Below are 15,578 nucleotides of genomic sequence, written 5' to 3'. Positions count from 1 at the left end.
CTACTGCTTGTGGATGTCCTCGCTGCGGATGATCTTGTAAGTGATCCAGTAGAAAATGTTAAAAATGAGGAAGACGAGCGGGAAGGCCACGCGGGACACCGTGTCGATGCGTTTGGCCCGGCCGATGAACAGCTTCTTCATCTCCTCGATGCTCTTCTCGGGCGCGGCCGAGGCCGGGGCGTTGTTGTTGTTGCCCTTGATGGCCATGCCGTCTTTGGCCTGCAGGCAGGCGGGGCCCATGCCGTAGCCGGGGAAGCTGAAGCGCCCCTCGCCTGTTTCATCCTCCTGCAACACAGGCCAAGACTCAGGCTGTTAGGAACCAGAGAAAGACATTACTGTTGGAGGTGTGTGTGTTTGTGAATGAGTGTGAGTGTGTGTGTGTGTGTGTGGTTGTGTGTATCAAATTCATTCAACAATTTCACACATGAAAACCAGATATTACAGACGTTATGAAGTGAAGATGGACAGGTCGGCTGAATTTGGGTTCATATATGGTAAGTCTTAAAAAACACACTTTTAATAAACTCTGGGTTCACTAACTATGTTGTTGGTGCTTTTGATCTTTTCCTAACTCTAATCTAAGTGGGTTTTTATTATTGCCTAAACACAACCATGTAGTTTTGTTTGAATGGACAACGTTAAAGTGTATTCAAGCGCAATCTGGTCCTTACATACATCAAATAAGCCATCAAAACAGCTTTTTTTGTGTAACAACTATTAACAGGGAAACAAAAATCCTAGCAGCCGGACGTGGCTAACAGTGATTAGCTCGGGGCAGCACGGTGAAGGCATTCAAAGGTCTTTTTTAACCACTAATGCTGCTGAAAATAACACCAAACCTCTGCAGCAGCATGAGAAGAGTCCCTACACACAAAACAAAGCACCAACAGCGTAGTTAGTGAACCCAGAGTTTATTAAAAGAGTGTTTTAAAGACTTACCTACTGGCCCCTGTACCAGCTCCTCTCATAGTAAAGTCCATTACCAAATGCAAAGTGGAAGGAGCCCATTGGTGCTTTGTTTTGTGTGTAGGGACTCTTCTCATGCTGCTGCAGAGGTTTGCTGTTATTTTCAGCAGCATTAGTGGTTAAAAAAGACCTTTGAATGCCTTCACCGTACTGCCCCAAGCTAATCAGTGTTAGCCGTGTCCGGCTGTTAGCGACAATAACGTATTTCTCTGTTAATCGATCATACACGATTAAAACTTAAAACACAGTCTCGATGGCTTATTTCATGTATGTAAGTGCTGAAAAAGACAATGACACTTGGGCTGCTGTTGCTCAGTAAACTGCCTGTGCAATAAAAAATGTCTTTCTCTGCCCCCACATGAGTTAAATACACAAGATGAAGTTGTAAATAAAATGAATAAACAATGATAACAGACTGTTTCCCTGCTGAACACATGGAAACGCATCAGTGATGAAAACAATAAAGGGACAGAAACCGTGTTCAACCATTAACGTAAATGCAGTAATGTAATGTGACCCTTACATTGTGTCACACCGGCACATAAACATTGACATCCGGACGTTTTGCTGTTCAAACACAGAGAGCGCAGTTTTCCAATGGTCACTTGTGTCTGATTGATTAGTATTTGGAGTATTTGTCCACACGTAATGATTTTTTTTTTTCTTAATGGTTAGTTGACCTTTCACTGGAGCTATCAGCCTGACACCACCGGACCAAATCACAAACGTGAGTTAGTCTGGAACCTCTCATCATCTCATTGTTTTATCATCAACAGCTCTGGACACAGTTGGATGGACCTACAACCAATCAGAGCAATGACAGGTGATGTAGATCCGGGGTTCGTACACCTTTAAAGCCAAATTCAAGCTCTTTAAAGTCCGTTTTCCATCTTTTCCAGCACCTTACAGTTGTTACATACTTAAACGAACACATGGGTACAAGCGTGTGAAATGTGTTTCCTCAGGAGGGGGTCTGGAGTCTCCCTTAGAGAGAGGGGGAGAAGTTCAGCATCCGTGAGGAACTCGGAGTAGAGCCGCTGCTCCTTTGCGTTGAAAGGAGCCAGTTGAGGTGGTTCAGGATCATCTGGTAAGGATGAACCCTGGGCGCCTCCCTAGGGAGGTGTTCCAGGCACGTCCAGCTGGGAGGAGGCCTCGGGGAAGACCCAGGACCAGGTGGAGAGATTAGATCTCCACACTGGCCTGGGATCGCCTCAGGATCCCCCAGTTAGAGCTGGTTAATGTGGCCCGGGAAAGGGAAGTTTGGGGTCCCCTGCTAAAGCTGCTGCCCCCACGACCTGACCCCGGATAAGAGGATGAAGATGAGATGATATTGATATTATTTCCCATTTTTTCCCATTACAATCACGTTAAAAGAGATGGCTCTATGTTTCAAACCACTACAATTATTTCGTACTACCAGAAGGATAAACCTTGAGGATCCAACATTAAAATTCAAGCATTGTCCCAGGATTTCAAGGACCCGGACAAACCCTGTAGATCACATATATTATATATATCAAGCATTACACAATAAAAAGGGATACTTCAGAACTTCACAACATGATTCTATCTCTTCACCAGTTGACACCTACGGTTAATTTACGGTCCCCGATGCACCTAACCCAACTCGTAAACTGCACACGGAGAGCCCCTAAAAAACAGCGGATTCATAAATCACGCGCTGTAAATTGATCACACGACTCGTATCTCGCCTTTGTAAAAGTCATCAATATGAGCTGAAGCTGAACACCGAGCGTGCTTATCTCAGCCGTCATGAAGATGGAGGGGGGGGGGGGTGTTGAGAGTCTGGCCGGGCTGAATGGATCGGATTGATTGACACGCGCTGTATTCAAGGTTATGGCGCGAGCGCGGTGAGATATTGAAAATCCTATCTGCTCCGTCACCCTGCCTTTTCATTACAGCAGACACAATGACTTCCTTATCTGGTTCAGAGACTCCGACACAAACACTGTGATGGACTGGGAGACCCTGAAAGTGCGTGCGTGTGTGTGTGTGTGTGTGTGTGTGTGTGTGTGTGTGTGTGTGTGTGTGTGTGTGTGTGTGTGTGTGTGTGGACTCTAAATAACAGGCGCTCTAAAGTGCCCTTCAAAGTTGAAACAAATACCTGTGAAATTCAAAATTAGCAGACAAAAAGTCCTCCGACGATGAGGAGTCATCTTTGTTTTTTGACAAATGCCAAAGACCGTGGCTCGTGTTCCCCGTGGGACACTGTGGGGAAAAGCCTATCAGCAGGAAATCTTTCCAGTGCATTCTGGGTAAGAAGAAAAAAAGGATTGCGATGAGCAAACAAACAGCAGGAACGCAGCCTGAAGCGGGAGGAAGCGTTGGCTGCAGGAGAAGTTAACGACTGACGCAAAACCTCTGCAGCAACAACAAATCAACCAGCCAGTAAAAGTAACGGCGGCTCGGCTCTCTTCGGTTACACCAGCCTCGGGTTGTTCCTGCAGCAGGGACGGGCGAAATAAAGTCGATAAATCGGCAATATCTGTCAATAATAAATGGCTTTAAAGCTGAAAATGAACCTAAACATCTGAGGGGGGCTTACTTTGCATGTGTGCTCGTATGTATAGTAGCATTAGTGTGTGTGTGTGTGTGTGTGTGTGTGTGTGTGTTAGACCACCAGGTAGCGATCCATTTTTAGTTTGTCCCCGTTCTGTCCTTGCATCCACACTGAGCCATCTATTACTGTTAATATATACACACACACACACACACACACACTTGCACGCTAGCCACGATGCTAGCTGACCTCTGCCCGTCCTTCAGTGACGCTGCTAAACTATTACAGATGCTCTGCTTTATTCTCACTGCCATGTGATTAATGTGGAGGGCGGAGGGACGTGAGGAGGAGGCGCAATGAGGAGGGTGATGAAGGGCGGAGGAGACGTGTTGAGGAGAAGAAAGAGTGGAGAAGGAGGAGGAAGAGGAGGACAAGAGTAAGGGAGGAAAGGAGGAAGCCCTGCAGCCTGACAGACACTGACTGAAACCAAAGCTACACCCCGGGATGGTGATTCATTACGTTCAGACCTAATTAGGAATTCCCTCTGTGAACGCAGCAGGGACCCGGCTCCTACGGTCCAGAGATGGATGGAAGGATGGAAGGATGGAAGGATGGAGGGATGGAGGGATGGAGGGAAGGGCAGAGGAGATTAACAGTTGTGGGGAATGAAGCTTTGCCCTTTGAGTTGGACATGAGAGGCAGTTCATGGTCTTGCTTTAGGATGCAGCTCACTTCTCTTCGCCTCTTTTCTTTCACTGTTGTTCATCCCTCCATCCTTTCTCTGTCAGTCTCCTCCTCTGCATTTATAAACCTCACAGCCCTTCAGAGTGTGATTTCTACAGTGATTAACTCGCAGGCAATTCTAAATGAAACAACAACAAACACCTGTGATGAGATTCAGATAGTTCAGTCGATCACGACCAGTGATGTCACACATGGCAACAGCTACACGGCAACATAACGACATACCGTTTCACTTCCGGGTGGAAAACTGGCATTTGATTTACAGCGTGAAGATACGTGAAATCTGCAAACTTGTTTATTTTCTGGCGTCATCTTCAGCCGTTTAAAGACGTAACGCTAAACACGGCCGTCCAACCTATCGGACGTTTCTGTTCTACTTGTGTCACGACTTCATCGTCCTAGGACACGCAGATTTTACAGCCAGGCCTTAGGCAACGTCAGACACTGGGCGGAGTTGCCCACACTGAGCTTCACAATGGCTCTTCAGAAATCAACGGGTGACGTAGAGTTAGTTTTTTTAACCTATGTCCTTAAAATAGACAATTTAAACCTCTACTCCGTAAGATTTGAGATCCCTTGTTTCCAGCGCCCTCTTTGGCGGAAAGATGTAACTGCAGGCAGGCGTGTTCTTAAAGAGCACCCTCACCTCTTTACTTCGAGTCGGTCCCCTATACTGTATGTAACACCCTTAATCCACACACACACACACACACACACACACACACACACACACACACACACACACACACACACACACACACACACACACACACATTCCTATAACACTGCTGTCCTTACTACAAGCTTGAAGTTGGAAGTTCCCAATTTCTGGGAACGCAGCATAACTTTTACTGAAGATCTGGGCCAACCGCTTGTGCGACTGTGTCTCAGTGGAAGTGGGTCGTCCTCCATTTGAGAGATTGGTGGTTCGATCCCCACCTCCCCTGGTCCACACGTCGAAGTGTCCCTGGGCAAGACACTGAACCCTGAATTGCTCCCCGTGCTGCGCATGGGTGTGTAAATGTGGTGTGAATGGTTAGATTAGATGGTCTGTAGATGTCCACTGCCATCAGTGTGAATGTCTGTGTGAACGGGTGAATGTGACAAACACTGTGAAAGCGCCTTGATTAGTCAGAAGACTAGAAAGGTGCTTTATAAGTACAAGTCCATTTACCATTTACCGCTGTCAGCAGCGTCACTAACATGGCGGCTTATTTACATCTAGCCCCGTAATGTCGCCACAGACACGGATATTGCATTACTCAGCAAAAAGGCAAGTACAAGTGCTTTCATTAGGGGGTCATATGATCAATCACCATTGTTTTAACTCACTCTTTGATGGAGAGGAACTTAAAAGACTAATAGATGGAAAACTCAAGGATTATAACTTTAAATAAATCAATAGATTTTTTAAAAAATGGGCAAACACAGAGCATTAAAATAGACAAATTAACTGATTTTTTGACAGATTTTTTCGCGTGTCTTGAAAATGACCTCGGGTTGGTGGAGCTGCTCGTGACCTTAATATTTCTAACATCCTGTCTGCAGCCTCGGCCGTGGCTCCAGGGCTTTTGTGACAGTGGGTCAGGGGTGGTCTCCGCCCTGCCGCGGACACATAATTCATCTTCTTGCCATAATGGGCACAGCTGATATCAGAGTAGCTCCTCTTAAACGCAGGGCTCGTAGCTTTACTTCCGTGACAAATTCAAACTGGCTCATCATCATCATCATCTTCGCCCTTTTGTTTGAACATGTATAAAAAATGACTGAGGGAATTGTCATACAGACATTATCAGGGGGCATTATTGTGCTGCTTATTTATGACGCTTTATGTAAAAGGGATTTGGGGAAAAATGAGACGTGAACAACAACAAAAAATGGAGAGAAAGAGGAAAGCAGATGGTAGGAAATTGGATAATAGAGAGGCGAGAGACAGGATGGAAAAATGTAAAGAGACAGGAAGTCAGGAAGATAAATAAGATGGAAAGACAAAGCCGGAGAGCCAGACAGAAAGAGAAAGTACGAAGCGGGGACACAGATAATGGAAAAAGACACAGACGGCAACAAAGAAAATGTGGAGAGGTTTTGAAAAATGATCTGTAAAAAAGGAGGCCCGGTGACGGACGGATGCGAAAAGATGGAAGGGAGAGAGAGAGACAGCGTAAAAGGCGAGAAAAGAAAGAGAGCAAGAGGACCTCTTAGCTCGCTCATCCATCATGCTTTCCTCTCCCGATTGAAGCATTTACATCTCTGCCTCTGCTGATGTGATTAATCGAGCAGATTAGCAGGAAGCAGCAAGCAAACTGCGTCAGGCCTGCTCTCCTCCGCCATCTCCTCTGCAAATATTACCCTTGGATACTTGTTTTAGAGACCTGCATTTACATAAAACACGATTCGGAAAAGGTGTCAGCCCCAACTAACGGCGGCATCAGTCTCTCCCGAACGAGGCCGGAGGAGGAATTCCTTGGCTTGTGTTCCGCTTTTATGATTTCCCCCCAGAAGCAATTTCAGCCGCGGAGCGTTGGGGGGGAAGGAAATATATTATACATTTGCCTTCGCTGATCCATTTTCTGGTGGATTCATTTCAAACTGTCCTCCACCCTTTCACCCCCTGTTCTCTCCCCTGGATTGGGGCCATTCGAGGGCTTCTCAGGATGTTTCAGCATCAATGTGTCAGCTGATGAGTGGCTTCTGTGGAGCTGAGAGGCATTTCTGAGGAGATGGGAGTTTAGAAAATGTCCTTTTTTCGGTCAACACTTCTACTTATGAAGACATTTAAACAGCTTTTTTGGGCTGCAGCTCTCCTACGAGGTGTTAGCGACGCTCCCAAGTGGCTGTTATAGCGAAGCTCCTTTCAGGAATAGCTCAGTACGTAATGTGTGCTAGCTCAAATTTCGCCTACATTAAAAAGCAAGCTAAAGTTAGCCAGACAGGACGTATATACATGCAACCAATGGAGAGATGTTAGAGCGAGGGGGCCGCCAGTGACGGGCGACCCGAGCAGTTGGGGGTCCGGTGCCTTGCTCAACAGCACCTCGGCAGTGCCCAGGAGATGAACTGGCACCTCTCCAGCCACCAGTCCACACTCCATTCATGGTCCACACAGGAACTCGAACCAGCAACCCTCCGGTTCCCAGCCCAGTCACCTATGGACTGAGCTACTACCGCCCCGAAACTACACTATCACAACATTTTTCATGTCAGCGTCTCCAGGATGTTTTTTCAGCATCGTTGGGAAAGGATTTTATTGTACAACCTGCCGCCAAGAGACTACTTCGCTGGGAGAAGAGCGAGCAGCATCTCTGGAGACGGACCGGAGACCTTTAGTTAACCACGGGAGCAACTAGGAACAACACAGCTGTTAATGCAGAAACGTTACATATTATATCTTTAAAGTTATCGGGTGTTCACATTTTATTGTCCATTACAGTCGAGAAACCTGTTAATCTTTGCATATGGACAGAAAACACAAGTATCAGACAGACCTGTGTATCATTTGTGAAATTATTTACATATGTGACGGAAAATATTTAACATGAACTGATGTGTTGATGAGTCTATTGCTAATTTTAAGTGCCATTTGAATACAACGTTGTCCTTGATTCCCCCTCCTGTGATCCACCCATCCATCCCTGCTTTTCTGTCTCTCCTCCGTTTGTTTCCGCTGTTAGTCCCCGGTTACATTAAAGCATGATGTGTTAATGTCTCTTGCTCATCAAGCCGCTGACCTGGAATGATTATCCACATGATCTGCCGCACCGATGCTTTTTCCCCTCTCTCTCTCTCCTCTCTCTCTCTTTCAGTTTCGGCATTTGATCTGAATAACATTTCAGGGAAGCCACGGCACCTTTAGCCTCATGCATTAAATCGGATGTTTAAATGTCAATTAGGGTTCACTTCAGCTTAATGTAGGGTTAAATTTAGACTCTGTGTCAGATAGGAAGAATGCGGATCCTCCACAGAAACAATGTAAAACAAGCAGAGCTTTAGGTCATGATGTGTAAACTGAGTTTAATGTAAAGCGTTATCAACTGCATTCAGGGGCCGACATATTTACACTTTCTTACTGAATTAATGTCATGCCTATATCAGTGTGAACAGACTCCTACAAACATGAACAGTCCTTAAATGTTAAATGCTCTCACTGCAATGAAAGGACCAACGTCATCACACATGAATACGACTGGGCTCATTGAATGCACGAGAGTCTCAGCTTAGCCATACCCAATGTATGCAATTCAAGTCTGTTTAGGTACACCAGTATGCAAGCACGCACAAGCACACTGTTATAGAATAGGCAAAAATAACACATTTATAGTGCATGCAGCTATAAAAGCCAACATTTAGCCTAGCTTGGGAGCGTTACTTAGCCCCCTTCTCGACGAGATAGACATGGTTGGTACCAATGGATTGTACTTTCATATGAAACCAATAATCTAGATTAAAAAACGGAGCCTCTTACTTGCACTCACACTGTCCTTCCGCACCGCGCCCCATGCTTTAGGGTACTTTTCCCCCCCTCCCTCTTCCCCCGCGCCCCAGGCCCGTTTGTACTCACACTACCTGGGCCTCGGAGAATGCTTCTTGCTGCCTATACGTCATCACGCCGTAACACGTCACACACATTGATGACGTCATGGCGATGCGTGGCTTTGTTTCCAAATCTTTCCGTAGACCTCGGAGTTTTTGTGCGTCTTGTCGACTGTTTTTGAATCTTTTCATCGACCAAATCTGCAGTAAACACTCCACCTCCGCAGGACCATGCGCGGACATTTAACAACAACAATGGCGGTGAAAGGTTCACGTTGGTGTGATGCGGAGGTGGAGTGTTTACTGCAGATTTGGTCGATGAAAAGATTCAAAAACAGTCGACAAGACGCACAAAAACTCTGAGGTCTATGGAAAGATCTGGAAACAAAGCCACGCATCGCCATGACGTCATCAATGCGTGTGACGTGTTACGGCGTGATGACGTATAGGCAGCAAGAAGCATTCGCCGAGGCACAGGTAGTGTGAGTACAAATGGGCCTGGGGCGCGGGGGAGAGGGAGGGGGACAAGTACCCTAAAGCCCGGGCGCGGTGCGGAAGGACAGTGTGAGTGCGCCGTTAGTGTCTGTGTCTGGTGTGTTTAGAGCTACGGTTTGCTGCTGCATGCTTCACACTGTTGTGCCGCACGTCCAACATCAACTGCAAAAGAGCCGAAGCTACATTATCGGTAAATTCTCCAGTCCAAAAGGTTAATTCTTTAGTCTTGTAAGAACACGGAGAGCCTGATGAGAATTCATGTTTGAACTAATGCGGAGGCTTTTAAGAGCGTAATAAGGGCGAGAGGTCAAAGCATTTCCTCAGCCAACAGGCAACTGCATAAATATGGATATTAACATAAAGATCTGTGAGGTAAAATGGTAATGCGGTTGCAGTCAGTTCGAAGTGTCAGTACAGAACCCGTACTGGCTGAAAACAACCAGGGATTCCACTTTGACAATTAGGCGCTTCTTCTTCTTCTTTTTCTTCTAATCAGGAAACAGTGAGTGTGGTGCGCATCGCTTAACGGCTGGCCTGTCGATCAGGAGGTTGTAGTTCAGCCCCCGGAGATCACTGATCGCTCCCTAATCCCCGCGCGCTCTTATCTGCCTTTGTTCTCAAAGCTGACGAACATCCTGTGAGATCAAGGCGTTTAGAGCAAACCGGCGCGCGGAGCCCCTTCCCCCTCCCCGCCGCCGAAAAACGGCCTAATCACCGCTATCAAGCTGATTATAGCCGATCAATCAGGAGTTGCTTTACCTAATACGGCGCTGTCGTTCTTCACATCCCTAGGGCCGCTTTTTAAATATACATCTCTTTTCCCAGAAGGCCGAGCGTGCCGAAAAAACAGCCAGCTGCAGGGGAGGAAGCGTCTCAAGGCTCAGCAGTCGCTTTATATCCCTTCTCTTGTTGTCGAGGTGAAGGAGACGTGGAAGAGGGCAGTGGTCAGGCTTTAGTAGCTTTCTACCTGGAGGCTAAATGAACCAGCTCTAATGTATTTTTCTCTTTACTCCGAGGACACTGGATGGTCTTTCTCACGCACGCCGGTTATTTTTGATGCATCTGACGGAAGCGAGTGATAATTCCTCAAACGTAATTTATTTTCATGAAAGCCTTTTCTTCGTCTAAAAATGCCGATTTGCATTTCTGCGCCCTGAACTTCACAAAAAGCCACTGAAGACGGCCCTGATTGAAATGGAGGCGAGAGGCGGTGGTGTTCGACTTGCCTTTGATTTCTAAAGGGGCTCTCTCTTTCTCAGTCTGGAGAGCTCGTCTGTGTTAAACAAGCGAGCTGCTGCCAGGCGGGCCTATCCTTCAAGGATGAGTGGTGCTATTGATCTGATCCCCTCTGCAGTTGTTTCCCTCCCCCAGCAGGGGGGGGTGTCACACCGCCTGTATGCTCAGAGGAGCCCGTTCCTCCTCTCCTCTCCTCTCCTCTCACAGGGCTGCGGTATCCGTCTATTCGATTCCCTCTCACTCTGTCTTTCTAATTAGACAGCGTTCTGGAGCAGGTAGCCCTCGGTACGATTGCTCCCGCTCTTTCTCTCTCTGTCTCATTCTCTCCGGACTATCAGTGTCACTAACGAATCAATAAAGCATCGGGGTAGAAAGCACAGAAATCAGCACAACTGAGACTGCTGCTGCAGCTGTACCTGCACTGCAACGACAGCTCCGACTCCAACACTGATAGGCGAGCCGAGGTGCAGCGCTGTGTGGGATTGTGATACCGTAGTGCAGCTTTTGTTCTGAATTACCTTAAAACCAAGCAATCAGACTGATCAGACACTTACAACTGTGCTAATAATCCCCAGATAAGCTCGACCGTCTCCTCCAGAAATCACAGAACGAGTCGGCCGTCCTTCCAGTTTTCCTTCCAGCCTTATATGGGTGCTCTCGCTGCTTCAAAGAACACTTGAAAAGCGGCACACATGCATCTAACAGTTGCATAAAGCCATTAAACCCTCGAGGACATTCTTCCCTCAGATTATAAAGACTTTCAACTGTACTCGGCTGCACCTCGCAGCTATTCATCCCTGCTGTGTCCATAAGTAGTCCCCAGTTCCCCAGTTCGGGGAAATATTGCTCTAATCTAATACGTCCGAGCATCCTAACACAATTACCATACAGATTTGCAGATGTGTGCTAACCATGCTGGTAATTCTCATAATGCCCTTTGCTCATGCCAACACAGATTGTTGAGTTTCTCCAGTAATTTGCTTCCTTGATGAGGAAAACCTTTTTAGACGGCGCACACGTATCGGTAATCGTTCCACAATAAGATCTAATGCCCTGGAGAAGCATCACTGTTGGATTTGTTGGACAGTGTGCACACGATCAGTGGGTTCTTGCTGTGATGAAATACATTCCTGACGCACTCTTCATTCGTTCAATAAGCCAGTGAAGTTCTGCAAATGACTAGTTTTAATTCATGCACGGGAGCCTTTGTGCATTGATTACACACGCTCACATATGATGGTCTCGCAAATGCAGTTTTTAAAGTAGGCAAAGCTCATTAACAAAACAGAAAATTCAGTGTATTTTTAACTGAGCAGTCACATCAGAAGAGCGTGCCGGCTGACCGGACCGATGGATCCGCACCTGATGGCTGTGCAGGGGAGTCGATCGATCCCAGTGAGCTGGGAGCAGTCGGAAGCAAAAGCAGCGGCTCGGCACTGAGTCGACCACAGACACGGATAGGAAATGTTGCATCTACACAAGGAAACCTACATATTTCACGTGTGTACACGTAGCAGTGCATAGCAGCATAACAAAGATCATTTGGTTTTGTTTTTTGGGTTCGACAGTCTTAAGGACGTCGGAGTGGCAGCTGCATTTGATAAGACAGTAACTATGGTAAATGAATACGGTTAACACTCTATGGTCAGCAGAGTCCTTCTCTATCTTAAACAAACTTCCCCTTCTGAGGCTGATTCACTTCTCTCCCTAATTTGCTGTGCACTTATACATTACTGGAAGCACCCAGTGGCACTTGTGTGGAATATCAAAGTGACCGAACCGCCTCCTGTCGACTTGTGCATCATCCTCGTTTCACAGCTTGGCGTCCTCTGCTGTGGTACGGTGTCATGTTTGCACTTGTCGGTGAGCTAAATGTGGGTTCACATGTGCTATTTTACCATTTATCCTATTCATTGACTTTTGAAAGATAGCGCAGTGCAGCCTTACTTTGCCATACATATTTTTTTTGAGTATTACTTCCTGCTATTGTAACATTTCGTAGTGGAACATGGAACTAAATATTGAGGCTTGGATTGCACTACATTGTCGCTTGCATCTGCCAAATGAATACATGTAAACGTCCCTTCTAAGCCTTTGTATTACGCGCCCGTCCACCGCCACGACCCCTACACCAACACATCCATGTCAGGACTACTCCTTGCGTTGACACTAAACGTTGGTAGTGGACGTAAAGTGTGCACCGTAGATTGCAGATACTAATATCTCAGTTGGGAGTGTTTGTTTCACGGGACAATGACACATGCTTTGTTACAGCTTCTTGCCTCTGCTGCGTTCCTCTCTACCTGTTTCTTTGTCTTTTGGGCAAAAAGAGAAGAAGTCGACGGTTACACGGCTGCTGCAGGAGGGTGGTTAACGGGCGACGCAGGCCGGCAGTGACGCTTTCCTCTGCAGAGGGCTGAAACCTGACTGATAGCCCTCTTAGAGCCGTAATGGAGGTCTGTGGATCACATTAGGCTCACATTAGAAGGACTGGCCAGAGAGGTTAATTAAGAACGTGAGACGCCCAAGGACTGCCTCTCTCTATCTCTCTCTCTCTCTCTCTCTCTCTCTCTCTCTCTCTCTCTCTCTCTCTCTCTTTCTCTCCCTCGGCTGAAATTAATGGTGATGATCTAGTTCAGGGTGCTCATACTTTTAATAATGAATTTCATTCTTCAGTTTTTCTCATTGTGCTTGAAATAAAAGGGGAAAAAAGACCATTCTTTCTACATTTGGGGTGCATTATGCAACCCTCTCTGCAAAATCCTGTCTCAAATGCAAATACATCAAATCCCTCTGTGTTTTCTTTAAGTCCTTAAAAGTCCTTTAAGTTTCTAGGTTCTACAGAAAATGTCCTTAATGTTTAGTGGACATCGAGGTTTGTGACAAGGTAGTTTGTGCACCAGGGGTGGAAAACGAGTATATTTAAAATACTCTAAATATCCTACTTTTTATTTAAAGTAATTCATTTGACAGCTGTAGTTTCCATCTATTTCTCAGATTAAGACTTGTGATACAAAAACACAGTGATACTATAAAATATTGGGCATTTTTATGGATCAATGCCCAACGGTGCTTAAAGAAGTTAATTAAAATCCTCTCTGACATTAAAGTAAACACACAGGTAATATTAAAATACTATGAAAGGACCATCCATAGTGTGTAGCATTACTGTTAATACTAATACACATTTTGCTGATAATCATTAATTCAATAATAATTCAGATGTGTTTAGTTGTAATTGGGTATTTATGCACGTATTGTCGGAATAGCATTGTCCTTCTCCCTACTCAGACACTAAATGTTAATTTATATCGCTTATTTTGTCCAACAATATTATTGGTTATTTTGCTTCATTTTTGTTCATATATATTTAGTTTATTTACTTTAAATGTTTGAAATAATTCAATTCTTTCTCTCTCCCTTTCTTCCTCCCCATCGGTGCAGACTTTTCAAAGCAACAAATCTGCTGTTACTATTCTGCTGTATTAACCGCCATAATATATAAATCATATTCCCATTACTGTAGATATATTTATAGTTACTGCTTTTTGGTTGCTTGCATCTCTGGGACTGTCTTTCTGTCTGTCTTTGTCTTTTCTCTCTCCTTCTCTTCCTCTCTCCGGTGCAGACAGATGTGCGTCCTCCACAGAGCTGGGTCTGTCTGACGTTCCTGTCTGTTATAGTGAAGGTTTTCAACGCCACCGTACTCTACGGGGGAATTGTTGGGTCTGTGTAAATCATAAATAAGTCATAGAGTGTGGTCTTTACCTACTCTGTAAAGTGTCCTGAGATAACTGCTGTTATGATTTGGCACTGTAAATAAAAGTGAATTGAATTGAATTGGATTATATATATATATTCCATCTATGCAATCAGCCCTTCACACGTCTTGATGCTATGCTATGCTAAGCTAGCCGTCTGCAGCCTTATATTTACCGGACAGTTATGAGAGTGGTGTCAATCTTCTCTTTGGAGTGTGTTGGATTCTAGATGGGCCTTAATTTTTTAATTTTTTTATTAAATAGAGCATTCAAATATAAATACCTGGCCCTTTTTGTCAGGTTTTAATCTAATTTAAAAACAGTGGGTGACGGTTGATTCCTGCGTCCTGCAGGTTTAAGGGAATCACACATGATTTCTGTGCCGTATTATGTATTTGATTAATTTCACCACACTCTATTTCTCCAATTCTGAGTCTCAATCTCATGCGGTGGAGCTTAATCTGTTTTCATTAAATTGTCATCCAATATTCATTTCCACTTCCAGTAACATCTCTGTCATTCTGTCGAAGCTTTTCATCATCAACGTTAAAAGTGAATTTATTTTTCGACGTGTGTGGCTCTGGCGTGAAAAGGCAGAAGTAACCGGTTAAGTGTGAATTCACATACACTCGCCTTCCGCTACATGTCAAACATAGAAAAGCCTTAATGAATAAATCATACAGTGTGCAAAATAGACGTAGTGTGTCACCTGAATTCACCTTGAGACAGGAAAAGCCCATCAGTCACATGAAACGAACGAAATTAAACATAAAACACAGCTCAGCTCTTGTCCTGAATTCACTTTCAGCGAGGCAACGCATTACGTAAGAACTTGAGCACCTTAAGTCGCCTATTTTGTGATGTAAGCCGAAAAAAAAGCATCGATAAACATCCCTTAATAACCAAAAGCTCTGTCAGCTGCGAACAGTTCATTCATGAACAAATTACGCAACACACCCACGGCCTAATTCACCTCCTGCTTTCAGCACGTGAGCAAAACTAAACTGTGTAACAGAATAATACAAAAATGTGCAAAAGGTTCAGTGTACCAGATGTGGGTCAATCCTGAGCCCACGTCCCTCTTGCTCTCTCCTCCTGCTGCTGGGGTGAGAGAGAGAGACGTAAGCCCCCTCCACACATGCACTGCAATACTGAACTTATCTCTTCATTACCTGGCGCAGCTGTACGTGAGAACGCAAATGTCTCAATCAGTTGAATCGGACATTAACGTGACTTCAACCTGTCGGCTTCCTACATAACCTGTATTATGTCCCATTGAGCTTGTGTGTGATCACAGCATCTCATTGTCTGGGCTACTCACAGAG

At 45.3% G+C, this 15,578-nt stretch overlaps 1 protein-coding gene across 3 annotated transcripts in view; it reads right to left on the bottom strand.

Moving 5' to 3' along the window:
* glra1 (glycine receptor, alpha 1) overlaps positions 1–15,578 on the bottom strand; it is a gene marked incomplete at both ends in the record, with an annotated part of 138,805 nt that continues 123,227 nt past the window's right edge. For all 3 annotated transcript variants that reach the window (XM_083915559.1, XM_083915558.1, XM_083915560.1), the window contains one exon: positions 1–285. In XM_083915559.1, coding sequence (XP_083771685.1) covers positions 1–285 — 285 coding nt within the window. The remainder of the gene's footprint in view (positions 286–15,578) is intronic.

This window comes from Echiichthys vipera, assembly GCF_963691815.1.
Source record: "Echiichthys vipera genome assembly, chromosome: 6".
Taxonomy (NCBI): Eukaryota; Metazoa; Chordata; class Actinopteri; order Perciformes; family Trachinidae; genus Echiichthys; species Echiichthys vipera.
This window is presented reverse-complemented; position numbering and strand designations above follow the sequence as displayed.